The sequence below is a fragment of the Hyperoodon ampullatus genome (genome assembly GCF_949752795.1).
Source record: "Hyperoodon ampullatus genome assembly, chromosome: 14".
NCBI lineage: Eukaryota > Metazoa > Chordata > Mammalia > Artiodactyla > Ziphiidae > Hyperoodon > Hyperoodon ampullatus.
In genome coordinates, this window is record NC_136927.1 from 42,875,854 (window position 1) to 42,891,794 (window position 15,941).

General features: G+C 48.6%; 1 protein-coding gene across 5 annotated transcripts in view; it reads right to left on the reverse strand.

Moving 5' to 3' along the window:
* The window catches only part of GSG1L (GSG1 like), a gene marked incomplete at its 5' end in the record, with an annotated part of 223,959 nt that overhangs the window by 131,959 nt on the left and 76,059 nt on the right, over window positions 1-15,941 (reverse strand). For 4 of the 5 annotated variants that reach the window (XM_079718649.1, XM_079718650.1, XM_079718647.1 and 1 more), the window contains one exon: window positions 11,117-11,164. The exons of the other annotated variant lie outside the window; for it this stretch is intronic. In XM_079718649.1, coding sequence (XP_079574775.1) covers window positions 11,117-11,164 — 48 coding nt within the window. The remainder of the gene's footprint in view (window positions 1-11,116; window positions 11,165-15,941) is intronic. 5 annotated transcript variants of the gene reach the window in all.

Consider the following 15,941-nt stretch of genomic DNA (forward strand, 5'->3'; position numbering starts at 1 on the left):
GTTGTTGGGGGAATCAGCTGGGTCTGACACATTGGCAAAACAGAAATACGTTTTTGGTATTATTATTATTTATTTTAAAGCACCTTGGAAAAAAATAACATGGCACGCTAAAACCGTGCATTGACAGATCTCATTGCTCAGGATGGGGAGAAAATAATTCGACTTTGTAAGTGAATCAACGTAAAGAGAAATAGTAAGTGAATAATAATATGGGGGTGCAGTATACAGTCCAAATCGGGAAGGCAGTGCAAAATGAAAATTCAGGGGACTTCCCTGGTGGCACAGTGGTTAAGAATCCGCCCGCCCATGCAGGGGACACGGGTTCGAGCCCTGCTCCGGTAAAATCCCCCATGCCACGGAGCAACTAAGCCCATGCACCACAACTACTGAGCTTGCGCTCTAGAGCCCCCGAGCCACAACAAATGAAGCCACGCGCCTAGAGCCCGTGCTCTGCAACAAGAGAAGCCACTGCAATGAGAAGCCCACGCACCGCAACTAAGAGTAGCCCCTGCTCGCCGCAACTAAAGAAAGCCCGCGCACTGCAATGAAGACCCAACACAGCCAAATAAATAAATAAATTAATTAATTAAATTTTTTTAAAAAAGAAAATTCAGGGCCTCTTGTTGAAAAAATTATTAAGAATTTCAAGACAGATTTTGACTTCGCGACCTTGGGTTCCGGCTGCCTGCTACCTGCAGTCTACTCTGTGCGGTCATGTCTGTGCTGACTCCACTGCTGCTGAGGGGCCTGACAGGCCTGGCCCGGCGGCTCCCCGTGCCGCGGGCCCAGGTCCATTGAAGCCGCCGCGGGAGCAGCTCGGAACTATGGATATCGCCATTGGGCTCACCTCCTGCTTCCTGTGTTTCCTCCTGCCGTCGGGCTGGGTCCTGTCACACCCAGAGAACTACAAGAAGCAGGAGAGACAGTAGCTGTCCTCTCCCTCACCTTGTGACCTGGCCACCCCGGCCTGTCCTGATCATGTCTGCTGCATTCCTGGCCGGCCTCCCCGGGATCATGTCCCTCAGTTACAGTGACCTCTTCTGCGATCATGACCTCTTCATTGCTCCATGTTGACATCCTGGGACCACATGTATCCATTTAGAAGGCGCTGCTCGGTAGGGCTTCCCTTGTAACAATAAAGTCTATTTAAACCCTGCTTCAGGGGGAACTCCGCTCTCTCACTGCTGAGGGTGTGGGTTTGATCCCTGGTCAGGGAACTAAGATCCTGTGGCCTGGCCAAAAAATAAATAAATAAATAAACCCTGCTTCAGAAACTCAAAAAAAAAGAATTTCAAGACAGTTACAGGATAGCATTAAACCAAATGGAGGGTCCTTCCGTGCACGGAGCCCTATGCGACTATAAGGTCACGTGCCCATGAAGCTGGCCCTGGTTCTACATCTTGGCAAGGATGTGGGCTACATGGATGTATGCATTTCTTGAAACTCACTGAACTGTACATGTAAACTCTGTGCCGTTCACTCTTTGTATATTATATAAATGAAATTATATCAATTAAAAAAGAAACATGACAAAATAGGGTTATAAATTCCCTGCTCATCACAGGCCGTGTGGTTCAGCAATGAGGTGCAGGTATAGACCTGTATGTGGAACGTTGTCTTCTTTTAACCCAGTCTGTGTATCCCCAGCCCCTGCCTACAGTCGTACAGGATGTGCACTGCCCAACCCAATGCCACTCACGTAGATGAATCATGACCCCCAGAGTTGCACAGTGGGTAACCTACACAACTGTACCTGGTGGCCTTGATTGTAAACTTCATTTGAAGGACTCATCGTTTGTCTAAAGTGAAGGCCCTGTGTGAATGCAAAGCCTGGGCCCAATGGAAGGGTCTTATGGCAAGTTCCATCCCAAGGCCTCCCATCCAGGCAGAGATCCAGAAGGAAACCAGCCCATGCAAAGACTTTCCTAGAATGTGCAAAGGAGGCATCCTTCAAATTCCTCCACCCCCGTGCAGTTCAGCAAGCCCTATTTCCCCAATGCTGCTGAAACCTCTGCTCAGAGGGGCAAACAGCTGGATTTAAGCATCCGAGGTAATTTCTCACACCAAAGTATGATAAGACCGAAGAGTCATTTCGAAATGTTAATTACCACTGTTTACACTTAACAGAGTCTTCTCACCATGGAGAAACTGTTTCCAATTATGAAACATGAAAGCTGGTCACCGTTTGGGGTTAATATGACACTCTCTGAGACAGCGAACAGGCGAGACTATCCAGACACCTAATTACCTGGAAAGATAATCTTGAATAATTGGAATTAGAGCAACTAAAGCAATTATTGGATGTTGTGATCTCCGGGAGCAGTCCTCCACCGGCACGGGGGCTTAATCACTTTTAATAAGAGCACGTAATTAGAGGAATCCAGAATTTCAGAACTAAAGTGGCAGAACCAGCACTTCAGAATAAGGGAGGTGGGAGGACCATGTGTGATGCTAGAGAAAATGAGGCTGGAGGAATGGGTGGGAAGGAAGGGTGAGATGAGAAAGGATGGGTGGTGTTGGCAGCGTGGGCGGGATGCTGATTAAAAGCCCTCAGGATCCTGGCAGGTGAGGCTGACTCTAACCTAAGTTTGCTGTGTGACTTTGAGCAAGGCACTTAACCTCCCAGGGCTACACCTTCCTTCCACTCTTCAGTCATTCAGCAAGTGTCTATTGCACATCTGTCACGTGCCTGGCACAAGGATACTGGGTCTCACATCTTTGCACATGTCATTCATTCTACCAGGAATGACACCCCCCCACACCGCCGTGCCCCTTATGCAGTAGAAGGAATGCCACTCATCCTTCAGGATCCTCCCCATATGGAACCCTCCACACAGCCTTCTAATACTGCCATCTTTCTTTCACGGGCCTCTGGGCACCCCCATGGGTCCTTGATTCACAGATGTGACTCTCCACCTCCTTGTGTGTCTCCCCCACTAGAAGGCTCCTCAAGATCGGAAGCTGTGAGGCGTTCTCCTCACTGACCCAGCTCCTGGCACACAGCCTGGCACCGAGGGATGCTGCCCACTAGCCTGCCCTGGGAAGGTGGAGGGAAGGTGGACAAAGGTCCCTGCAGCCCTTCCCCGAAAACAAGGGCTGCAGCCTGCCCTGCTTCCAAGAATGAAATGGCTCCAGGTGAGGTGGCCTGTGTTGTGAGTTTATTGAGAATGGCCAGGAAATGATCTCCTTCTGTAGGAGGATTCCAGAGCTCTGCTGTCTCCACAGAAGGACCAGAGCCATTCAGACAAATGATGATTCCCACCCACGGTCAGAGGGCTGCAAAAACCAGCTCAATGTTGTCTGGGAATGGCAGGTGAGAGGGAAAAATGGACGTGTGGACCACTCGGGCCAGTCCCGTGCCTCTTTGTGTCCTGAATTGTCTGTCTTGTTGGGATGAAAGAATCAGAGTTCCCTTTTTGTCAGGCCCTGGACCACAGGCATGTACTCGGTGACTTGGGAGCCCAGGGCGGACATAACTAACTCAGCCTGGGGGCCAGAGAGGACTTCACAGAGGCAGGGCCTTTGGGTTGGCAGGTGAAGGTGACAGTGAGTCCCCCAAGCAGCCAGGGAGAAAAGATCACCCAGGATTAATGCACAGGCACAAGGATGCACCAGTGACTCGGGGTGTTCAGGCTGCAGCCAGCAGGCTGACCTGCTTGCAGTTCGATGTTAGAGTCTGGGCAACTGTGGAAGCTGGTTCTCCTCTCCCTTTCCTGTTTGGCATGTTCTGATCTATGCACTTTTCAGTTCTATGACATAAATCAATAAAATGCACTGAATAAATTAAGCGAGCAGCAGAATTGTAAATCGATTTCAGACGGAGAACAGAGAGGTTGAGGGAACCAACAAGAGACTGTTATAGGAATTCAGTTGAGAAATGATTCACGCAAGACTAGGGATTGTGGCCACGGAGCCACCACATTGTTGCATATCCCTGAAATATTAAACAAATGAAAGCTACAAGCTTAGGAGATTGTTTCACAAAAATTGCCGGCTGGTAGCTGCCAAAAATCCCAGCTCCCTGGGAAAGAGGGACAGGGAGCCGGGACGGCTTAAAACACAGCTCAGCCCAGGCGGGACAGAGGAGACCACGGCTTCCAGAGTCAGGATCCAGATTTCCAAACCCAGATGGGACACCCAGTATCTATAACATGGCCCCTGTTCCTTCTTTCCTTCTTTCCTTCATTCAACAAAACGTTATTAAATTCTTGTTGTGTGCCAACCCCATCTGGGGCACGGGAGCCACTGGAAAGACAAGATCCAGAGCCTGTCCTCAGGGAGTGTCCAGTCTGGTGGAGGAGATCATCTCAAGGCAGTGTGATGGGTGCTAATAGGACCAGTCACCATGAGTACTTCTGGGGTCTGAGGTGCCTTTTCAGAAGAGTTCATGTCTTAACTGGGTTTTGAAGGATAAATAGAAGTTTTCATGGCAAACAAGAGGTGGTAAAAGTAGGTCAGGCAGAGGGAAGAGAATATGCAAAGGCACAGAGGCATGAGATATGATGGAGAGTTTGGAGGGAAATGTATGCAAGTAAGGAGGCGGGGCTGGAGCACAAGGTCCACATGAGGGATTACAGGAGGTGGAGTGGAAAAGGCAGACACACAGTAGATCACGAAGGGCCACGAGTGCCGTGTTACATGGTGTATGTTTAGGAGCCAGGAAAGGCCTTTAAGCAGGAGGCTGATGGAGCCGGATTTCCAGTTTAGAAAGATAATTTAGAATTCAGTGTGGGAAATTTTCGTTTTACTTTTTATGGAAGTATCACATATACAGAAAAGGGCATTGATCACAAACGTACAGCTTGATGAACTTTCATAAACTGAACGCATCGTGTAACTAACACCTGGCTTAAGAAGCATAACATCGCCAGCTGCCAGAGCCCTCCACTGGCTCCCTTTCAGTCACACTCGCTCTTCAAGGGTAACCCCTGTCCTGACTTCTGACGGCACAGATCCGTGTTGCCTGATTTCCAGTTTTATACAAATGGAATCACATACTGTGTGTTCTTTTGAATCCAGCTCCGTTTGCCCAACAGCCATACCGCTGAGAGAAGTTGGAGACTGCACAGTACTCCACGGTGTGTGTTGATGGGCATTGAGGAATCACAGTGATTTACCAGTACAGCCTTGATGGCAAACATGAATCAGGACGAGCTCAATTCCTTCCCTCCTTCCTTCCTTCATTCATTCTTCATTCATTCATTCACAGTGAGAACCCATCCACCGGTGAGGGGAAGCTCCAACCTGGGATTTAGGAACTGGGAATTTTCCCCATACCGCACCTTGACAAATGACTTGGGACAGATCTTTACTGGGGGGTCCGGTTAACATAACAAAGGGCAGAAAACCCAAAAATCCTCATGGACACCCCCCACCCCCGCCCCACGGCAGGATCGGAGGTGGCAGCCATCATGTCCCCAGCCTTTTGCACTGGAGGGTGGCCTCCTTGTTCCTCGGCTGGAGCCCTCCCACGATGCCGGATAACCATCTCCGTAGCTCTCTCCCACTCCTGTAGGGCAGGGCCCTTCACCTCATTCGTCCTTGCATTGCCCCCCGTACCTAGCCCAGAACTTGGATCAAAGTAGGTGCTCAGGAAATGTGTGTTGAATTGGAAGGCATGTGTGCAGATGGCTGGCATGCAGAGGCTGCTCAGTGGATTGTTTGGGGAAGGAATAAATTACCTCCTTCAAATATTTTGGTTACTTTTGGAAAAATAAATAAGTCACTTTGGGATGACAATGACCAGAGGAGACCTTGATAAGCAAATTAAGCACATACACCCAGAAATCCAGCTGGGCCAGTTCCAGCACAGCCAGCTGTCAATCATCCTTAAGGCCTGTGGTCAGGCCCAGATGTGGCAGATTAGACTGATTTTAAATTTTAAATATCACTCAGCAAATATTCATTCCCACTCCACCCTCCACGTGGGTCGTGTATTTCTCGCCCCATTGATGTTGGATGCAACCCCATGACTTGCTTTAGCCAACAGGATGTTAGCAGATAGGATGTAAGCAAAGGTTTTAAATGTGCTTGTGCATGGGACTCCCCCGGCGGTCCAGAGGTTAAGACTCCACGCTTCCATGGCAGGGGGCATGGGTGCAATCCCTGGTCAGGGTACTAAGATCCTGCATGCTGCACAGTGCAGCCAAAAAAAAAAAAAAAGAATAATTTTTTTTTCTAATGTACTTGTGCAGTTAGCCACCTCGCATTTCTGTCCCCTCTATTTGGCCCCCAAAAAGAATATACATGGAGTGGACTTGAGCCCAGTCTGCAGCCTGGAACCAAGACAGCCTACATCAGCTAAACCTAAGTCAACCCACAGACATGCAAGCAAAAAAATACGTGCTGAGTGCCACTGAGTTTGGGGATGGCTTGTTACACAGCATTATAGTGACTATTGCTGACCAACACACTAGGTTTGAAAAGTATCCAGTTGGTCACAATTATTTGGTAGGAGAATCTGGCCCCAGGGGATAAGAAGTTGAGATTTGGAGAGACAAGGGAAACCTTGAAGAGGAAGATTAGGAAGCATATGAAGCTTTTCCTCTGCATTTTCAGTAACAAGTTCACAACACACAGACGTTGCTGTTTACCTGCATTTGCACATTTCATCTTCACAAACTGCTCAAGTGTCCTTAATTCATTCCTCCTCCTCTGCCTCTCATGGGCTGCTGGGCAGATCTTTGTCAGAGAACTTATTACTCTGCTCTGCCAGTAGGGCTCCAGTGCTAGGCTGGGCCCTGGAGGCACAGAGGTAAATAAGAAACCACTGCTCGGAGGGCCCCATTCTTGTGAGGGAGAAAGATATGTGTACAGGTTACTATTACTCAGCTGTGATACAAGATTCTCAAAGTGTACTGGGGACATAATCCGAATGTCCAGTGATAGGGCTTGTTGAAATAAATTGTCTCTATGTGATGGGCTATTATACAGTTGTTCCAAAAGATGAGTGAGTTCTATGTATTGATATAAAAAGCAATCTATGATTTTATACAGGTGTCTAAGTATATATGTGTATATACGTATGGGTGTGTATTTATCTATCTACCTATCTATCTATCTTTCATCCTTCTAACTTTCTTCAGGGACTAATAAACCAAATCATTACCAGTGAATATCTAAGGGTGGGCTTATAAGAGACTTTCATTTCTCATTTACACATTTAAACATTGTTATAATTTTTATAACAAGAGTGTATACAGTCAAAAATCAATGTTCATTTTTCATTAATTCAACAGTGCCAGGCATTGCTTTGGGCCCTGGGGATACAGTAAGTCACAAATAAGACAAAAATCCCTGCCCTCATGGAGCTGACATTCTTTTAGGGGAGACCACTGTTAATCAAAGAAGCACCGAGTACATTTCATATGTGATGTAAAGACAACTAAACATTGAAGAGAGTAGAGAAGGACTTGGCAGGAGGAAGGGCTGCTCTAAGGATGTTCAAGGAAGGCTGCCCTGAAGATGTGACGTTTGAGCGATGAGAAGGGACCAGCTGTGCAGAGAGCTGAGAGAACAGTGTTCCAGGAGCAGGAAACAGCAAGTGCCAAGGCACACACTAGCGTGGCTGACTCAAGGAACAGTAAAGATTTTGGAGACCTGAAGTATGGTGAGGGAGGGGAGATAACAGGAGATGAGATCCTGGATGTACAGGGCCAGATCCCCCAGACCTTACAGGCCAAGATGAGAACACTGACTTTTACTCTGAACGAGATGGGAGCCAAGGGAGGGTTTTAAACAGGGAGCCACATGAGATGATTTATGCTTTAACAGGATCATTCTGGCTACCAGTGAAGCAGGGGTCAAAAATGGAAGGACATAACCAGTTAAGAGACTGTGGCAGGAATCCAGATGAAAAATGGTTGTGGCTTAGGCTAGTTTAAAATGAAAAGATATTTCCCACGTGAAGCACAAAGCTAGAATGATCAGGAGAACTAACAAAAATATGCCATGGTAAAAACACTGATGACAGACACATATTTTGCCAGGGGAGAGGGTAGGGAGGAAAGGACAGAGGGTATTGGAGAAAATGGCAAAGACGGGGCCCATTTCAGAAGGGCCTCAATTACTCTCACACACACACACGCACACGCACACACACACACACACACACACACACAGAGGCTTGGAAGGCCTAGCTTTTCAGCAGAAGAACCAGGCATTTAAGAGCCAGACAGCTCAGTTTTAAATCCCAGCATCCTAACTGTGTGACTTTGGGCAAGTCAATTAACTCTCTAGGCCTCAGTCTCCTCATCTGTAAAATGGGGACTAAATGAGCCACCAGGTATAAAGTTCTCAGAACAGCACCTGGCACGTGGTAAGCACCGCATGAAAGCCAGTTTGTGTTAGTGTCACCTAACACTAATTATTATGATCGGATTTTGCAGAGCAGGAAGTAAGTCACAGCGGGAGTGGGTGCAGCCAGAATCTGGGAGAAGAGTGTTCTTTGGGAGAGAACACGTCTGAGCTCCAATATCGGCCCAGACTCCCTGTGTGACCCTGAACCAGTCCCCCTCTCTCTGCAGCCTGGGCTCCTCATCTGTGAAACAGACAGTGTGGAGAGGACTCGGCGAGCACACGGAGGGGTCCGGGGACACCAGGCTCCTGCAGGTGCCCCTGGGAGGGCTGGGTCGGGAGGTTCGGGAACAGGCCACAGAGCTGCCTGACCAAACCCCGCCAGCCCCAAAGGTGAGCCTAAGTGCTTGAGAGGCAGTGAGTCCATGAAAACTGGTCTGCAAAGCCAGCCCGCTCAGGCTTCTTATAAACATTTTTATACACACAGCCAGAAGGTCTTTGGCGTGGCCACCAAGCCCTGAAAGTAAAATTACGAGGCCAGTAAAACACAAAGATACAACCCGTCTGGGGCCTCGGTCCTCATACACGAGGCAGGAATAAGCCACCATACAGTCCACACTGTATGTGGACACACACATGCATGTACACACATCCACACGCTCATATGTGCACACATGTGTACATGCCTCCGTGCCCACACTCACCCACGAGTGTGCATGCAGGCACGCACACGAGACCCATGTGCACACTCTCACAGGAGCACCTGCCCATGCATGCATATCCTCACCCTCAACCAGACATGCACACACATTTACATATGCACACACGGGCCCAGCTTCCTGGAAGCCAGATTTGGAGCGGAGGAGACCCAGGAACTCCAAGGCCTTGGGGATTATGGGATGAGCACCGTAGAGGTTGCCTACAGGTACTGGCTTCTCAGATGCAGTACAACGGAGGGGAACGGAGCATGGGCTCTGCTCCTTATGAGATGTGAGACGTGAGTGGCTTAATGTCTCTAAGGCTCAGTTTTCTCATCTGTCAAGTGGGGTGAGAACGTCAGCCCCTTCTTAGCAAGGTTGTGGGGAGGTTTCTCAATTGATACATTTAAAGTATTTGGCCCAGTGCCTGACACATTGTACCTGCTCAGTAAATATCAGCCATTTATTAGCAGCTGTAGTATTTTCTGGAGAACTCAGTTTGGAAGCTGTGGCCCGAGTTGCTCAGCTCGAAACTTCAGGGATGGCCACAAGTAGCCACTAAACAGGGCATCTTCACTGGGAAGCAGAGGAAACAGAGGAGGCAGTCCCCACTGCAAAAAGCTTGCTCAGAGGGGGAGCCCTGCCTCTTCCTGGACCCAAGAGCACTATGGGCTCCCTGTCACATGCCCCTCAGTCTCACCAGCTGCCACTTGGCTGGAGCTCTTCAAGGGGACAGCGTCTGTGAGACAGGAACGTCACCAGCCTCAAAGACACGCAGCCCCCTTGCCTGTCCCACCTCTGCCAGCACCCGGGAGGGGTCAGAGACGGGGCACTTCAGGCCCTTGAACCTCCTGGCACTGCAGGGAAACTGCAAACTCAACCCCACCAGCAGGGGGCGTGGGTGACCGCATATCCTGGATTTAAGAATTTCCCCTGAGCCTCGGCCCACCAAGGCCCCCCATGTCGGGACAGTTTAGGACTGAACTCTTGTCTCAGTTTCCCCACCACGACTCCCAGGACCAGAGCCCTCTCCTAATCTCCGGCTGTCTGAAGAGACCTGCACACCTGTTCTCTCTTGGCAAGGGTTCTCCTTGGTGGCGGGGTAGGGAAGTAGAGAGGTGGCCATGCCCTACGCTCCTGTGGCAGCACATCCTCCAGTATCCATTCTCCTGTTCTTTCATAATGATAAAACCCCTGCCTTTCAGCTGAGCACATGGTTGCCGGGATAAAGACCTCATTTCCCAGCCTCCCTTGCAGCTGTGATCAAGTTCTGGCCAAGGGGGTATAAGCCCGTGTCATGGGGCAACTTCTGGGAACCTTACTGTTGACATGCAACATTTGCCCTTTCTTCTTTGCCTTTCCTCTGCCCTATTGCCTGGAGTGCAGATGTGACAGCTGTAGCTCTAGCCATCCTGTTAGTCCATCAGGACAAATGTCACAGGGATGATGGAGAGGCCCCCAGGGGCCGGGATCCTGAAGACTGCATGAAGCAGAGCCGCCCTAGATTTGAAACTTTTAAAAGGAATAAATACATTTCTCCACTGAAGCCAGTTATTGGGGTCACCATTACTTGCAGCTAAACCTAATCCTGACTGCCCTGCCCCCTACACAAGCTGCAGCCCGCTCCTAATCATCATACCTGAGCATCACTGGGCTCAGAATCTCTGCTGTCAAGCCCTGCACACCAATGGGTCCTTTCTGAATGGCAGTGCCCGATCAGGCTGGACCTCCCCACACCTGTGAGACGACAGAGACAGAACGTCTGGCTTCCCTCCCCAAGGTCAAATCCTACGCTTGGAAGCAATGCCAACACTGGTCTTGCCTGATCCCAACTTCCGCACACCCATCCTACCTCCCCCAAAGTCCCAGCACGCGCTGGAAGTAAGGGACGTGTAATGACTCTCAGAACCATCCCACTTGGGGGGTGGGGGAGGGCAAGATGATGTCCCTCCACCTGCCTCTCCCCCTACACTAACCGCTCAAGGAACTCAGAGCTTTGCAACAGGATTCTGGCCCCTGGGGCACCATCACCCAGGGATGCTGAAGGACAGGATCACCCAGGGCTTCGGGAAGTGTCCCTGGAGAGAGCAAGGTTGGCACACCTGAGCTGGGGCCACACCTACCTTTCTCTGATGCTGGGGCCAGGTCAATGAAGCTGCGGCATTTTTCACCTTTGAAAAAAAAAAAAGAAAGGTTTTCAGAATATGAAAGGAAGTGAGAGCTTCAGGCTTCCGCCTCTCCCCCTCCCACGAGCCCTGTACGGACCTGGGGGTAGGGGGGCCCAAACGTCTCTAACCCGAGCAGCATCTTCTCTAAACCCTAATTCCCAGAAAGCCAACGTCCTGAGGAATGTGGATGGCGAAGCCGCAAGTCCCCATGATGCCTCCTTCCGTCACCTCCCAGTCCAATCCATCCAGCCCTGTCACTCCCACCTCCTCAAAGCCCTCCTGCCCTTTCCACGGACTCCACCCCGTCCAGGCCCAGCAGGACAAGGGCAGAGGCCGTCACTGGGCTCCCTGGACCTCCACTCTGGCTTCTGTCGGATCCACTCTCCACACTGCAGCTGGAGGGATATTTTCAAACCACGCAGCTCTGATTACATCACATGCACACATGCAAGTACACACACTCTTGCTCAAAACACTTTATCCCAAAATAAAGCCCAAATTCCTTCACATGCATCCAGGACTGGCCCTCCCCGCCCCTCCTCCCCTCCCCCTCCTCTCAGCTCCTATACTCTTCGTGTTCCCTTCCCCGACCCCCCGACTGGGAACACAATTCATCCCTATTAGAAGCTCTCATGGCACCATGGCCTTCTCCTAGGGGGCAGCTAGTCACCTTATAACTCTTATCATTTTGTGTGTGATTCTCAGATGGATGGTTCACAAGCTGGAAGCCCCGTGAAGGCAGGTACCACATCTTCAATTCATCCCCAGCTCAGAAAATGGTACCCCCATCCTCCCAGATGCTGAGGCCAGGACCTTGATGTCACCCTTTGTTTCTCTCTTTCTCTCACACCTCCCCATCTGATCTGCAGCTCCAGCTTCCCAATATACTTAGAATCCAACTACTTTTCACCACCTCCTCTGGTCCCAGCCCCATCATCTCCTCCTGGATTACCGCAATAGCCTCTGCATGGGTCTCCCTGTTTCTGCCCTTATCCACACAGTCACCAGAAGGGTCCTGTTATAACCTAAGATGGATTACGTCTCCTCTCCGAACTTTCCCACAGTTCTCAATTCACTCAGAGTCAGAACCTAAGTCCTTACCATGGCCTATAAGGCCCTGTGTGATCTGTGCCCCCATCACCTCCCTGACCTCATCTCCTACTGGCTTGCCCCTCGCTCACTCCACTCCAGCCACACTGGCCTCCTTGCTGATCCTTAAATGTGCAGTCCTGCCTCAGGACCTTTGCACGTGCTGTTACTTCCCCCTGGAGCATTCCTCCCCCAGATAGCTGAATGGTTTACCCTTCCTCTCCTTTATCACTTTCCCCAAGTTTTACCTTCTCAGGGAGGCCTTTCCTAGCTAGTCTATTTGATATTCCAAACACCTTTTCCCTGACTCTCCCCATCTCTCTTCCCGCTGGACCCCTAGCACCTAGAACACTGCCTGGTTCATAGAGAGTGCTCAATAAATATTTATTGAAGGGCTATACGAATAAGTAAATGAATGAATGAAAAAATGAATGACTTCCACCCAAACCTTATGCCTATAAGAAACTTCAACTCTTCAGTCTTTCCGTCCAGCCTCCTTGATGCCAGGCCCTATGCTGGCCATCAAGGACACAGTGAGAGCAAGATGTGACCTAGCCTTAAGGTCCTTTCTCAGATGGGACACGTGCTCTATACTTTGCCACAGTCCCCACCACACCCTGTTGCTTTACCCCTAGACCTTAGACCTCACTGGTCCCTGAGACACTAGACTCGCTGACCTTTAGGGTGAGCTTGCAACTCCTAGTTCAAGGGTTTTACTGCTGAGCATAGCAGCAAGAGATAGATTTCACTGCTGAGCCCAACAAGGAGATAGACTTTGAGTCCAAATGGAGTCAATGTAGGTTGGGGATGAAAAGAATCTGGAAGCTCCCAGCATTCTCAATTCTCGTGTCTGCTTGAAGCTTCCTAAGTTTTCCTCTAAGAAGGTCCCTTGAAGCCCGTTTGGGCTCCTGAACCTCCTTCCAGCCCCATACAAATGCAAAGGCAGATATCAGGGAGTGGTGAGAGATGAGGCTGAGAAGGAAGGCTGGGGCCAGATCACGAAGGGTCTTAAGTGCTGAGTTAAGGAGTGGATTCCTCTCTTATATATGTCACCCCTTCCAAAGAATCATGAGGCCACAGGTGGATGGATGCTGCTCCTGTGATTCCATCGTGCTTGCTTCCTCCCCAGGCTCTATACTGAGATGTAGGACCCTCTCCTTCCTTTATAGAAAAGGCTCAGGGCCACTGAGTGATCAGCCAGGACCACACAGCAAGTCAGTGGTACCGAGATTATAAAGAGATGTTTGCTGACAGCCAAGAACCAGAAGAGAGGATTTTTAAAAATGAGAATAGGTAGTGTGCTAAGAATGGATGGATTTTGAATGCATCATCTTAAACTTTCTTTATGTTATATTGTTTTCTCAGAGCTAGAGAGGGAAAATTTTAATGACTAAATTCAGACCAGCAGCCAGGGCCCCATTAAGACTTTTGTGGACCCTAGGCTCTTTTGCCTTTGGAGTCTCTTCCTCAATAAAGACAAATTAAATTAAAAATTGTATTTTACAAATGCATTGGTTAAAGATTAATATATTAACATTATATATTAAAATTTTTCTTCACCTAAAAGGTTTTTTTTCTTCTGATTCTGAAAGAAATTAAAACATTTTATGGGCTTTTGCTCTGACCTTGTACCCTGAATCCTGCTGAATTCATTTATTAGTTCTGATAGTTTTTAGTGGATTCTTAGGATTTACTATATACAAGATCATGTAATCTACAAATAGATATAGTTTCACTTTTTCCTTTTAATCTCGATGTCATTTATTTCTTTTTCTCGACTCATTGCTCTGGCCAAAACCTCCAGTATAATGTTGAATAGAAGTGGCAAGAGCAGGCATCCTTGTCTTGCTCCTGATATGAAAGGGAAAGAATTCATTCTTGTACCACAAGTATGATGTTAACTGTACTCTTTTTCATAGATACTCTTTATCGGGTTGGGGAAGTTCTCTTCTATTTCTAGTTTGTTGAGTAGTTTTATTGCAAAAGTGTGTTTACTTTCTCTTTAATTCCACAACAACCTACAATGTAGTTCTGAGAATCCCCATTTTAGAGACAAGCAAACTGAGGCTCTGAGCTTTCAGTGACTTGCCCAAGACCACGTAGCCAGTAAGTGATGGACTCAACCCAGCACATAGACTCCAAACTCCATGCCCTAAAGTTTTTCCAGCTATCTATTCCCATTTGCAGCTAGCCATTCCCACTGTGCAGAGCTACTAGGCCCTAAAAGTAACTCTCTGAGAACATACCTCCATGCAGATAGGGAAAATCCACCAGGGACTAAATAAAATGACTCTCACGCTTCTACTTCTGCTACATGGACAAGACTGAATAGAAGATGTTTGAGCAGAGATGGTCAAACTTGGCCCACACTCCCTGTGCAGGGCAAAGCTGAGGTTTAAGGAAAAATCATAGTAATGACATAAGGACAACTGGATATTTCAATGGTCACCAAGTCTAATAACTAAAATCCAAACACAGAAGAGATTCTTGGCTCCAGACCCTCAGTTCCATGATAAAGGTTAGCTAACCATTTGTGAGAAAGATATCAAAGTGTACCATATTGGCTAATTGCTTTTAGAAGTGGCCCTTAAAACTTTAACATCTTTATCGGTTATTATTACATTTGTATGTTCAACAAGGGATTTCATTTGGGTATAAAACTGAAGAAAAGTGCACTTATCTCTTCAGACCAAAACTTGTCAATTAGATCATGGAGCTGTGGCCTGTTACTGCCACCTGATGGCAGCATACCTTCCCTGCACTGCGGAACTAGAAAGCTGGAAAGGATCTTTTTTTTTTTTTTTTTTAATAAATTTATTTATTTTTGGCTGCGTTGGGTCTTAACTGCTCCATGCAGGCTTTCTCTAGTTGCAGCGAGCGGGGGCTACTGTTCGTTGCAGTGCACAGGCTTCTCATTGCGGTGGCTTCTCTTTGTTGTGGAGCACGGGCTCTAGGCATGCTGTTTCCAGTAGTTGGGGCATGCAGTCTCACTAGTTGTGGCTCACAGGCTCTAGAGCACAGGCTCAGTAGTTGTGGCACACAGGCCTAGTTGCTCTGTGGCGTGTGGGATCTTCCCAGACCAGGGCTCGAACCTATGTCCCCTGCATTAGCAGGCGGATTCTTAATCACTGCGCCACCAGGGAAGTCCCTGGAAAGAATCTTAAAGGTCATCCAACGTAAGTGGTTCTCAGCCCTGGGAAGCCCAGGCCCCACCCACAGACATTCTGGTTTAACTGGTCAGCAGCAGGCCTAAACATCAGTGGGTTTCCAAAGCCCCCAGGTGATTCCAGTCACAGCCAGGGTGAGATTCACATTCCAATCTGATTTGCAAAAACAACTATTTTCAACATTAGAAAAGCAATAGTAAGTCATTTTAGTGACAGCTGGTGCTATCTCACGGGACACTCCTTCCAGCAACAGTGTTTATGGGGCAGGATAGCAGAGTGGCCAAGGCCTGAGCTCCGGAATCAGCAGAGGTGGCTTCAAATCCTGGCTCTGTCACTTCCCGTCATGTGAGTTCACAGTCTTTCTGGACCTTGAGTTCCTCGTCTGCAAAATAGGCATAGCACCTACAGGGGTGTTATAAAGACTCAACATGGGCAAAGAACTTAGGCAGGATGCCTGGAACAGAGTGGGAACTTAGGAGTTGGTGGCTGTCATCACCATCATAATCATCACCTGTCACACAGGG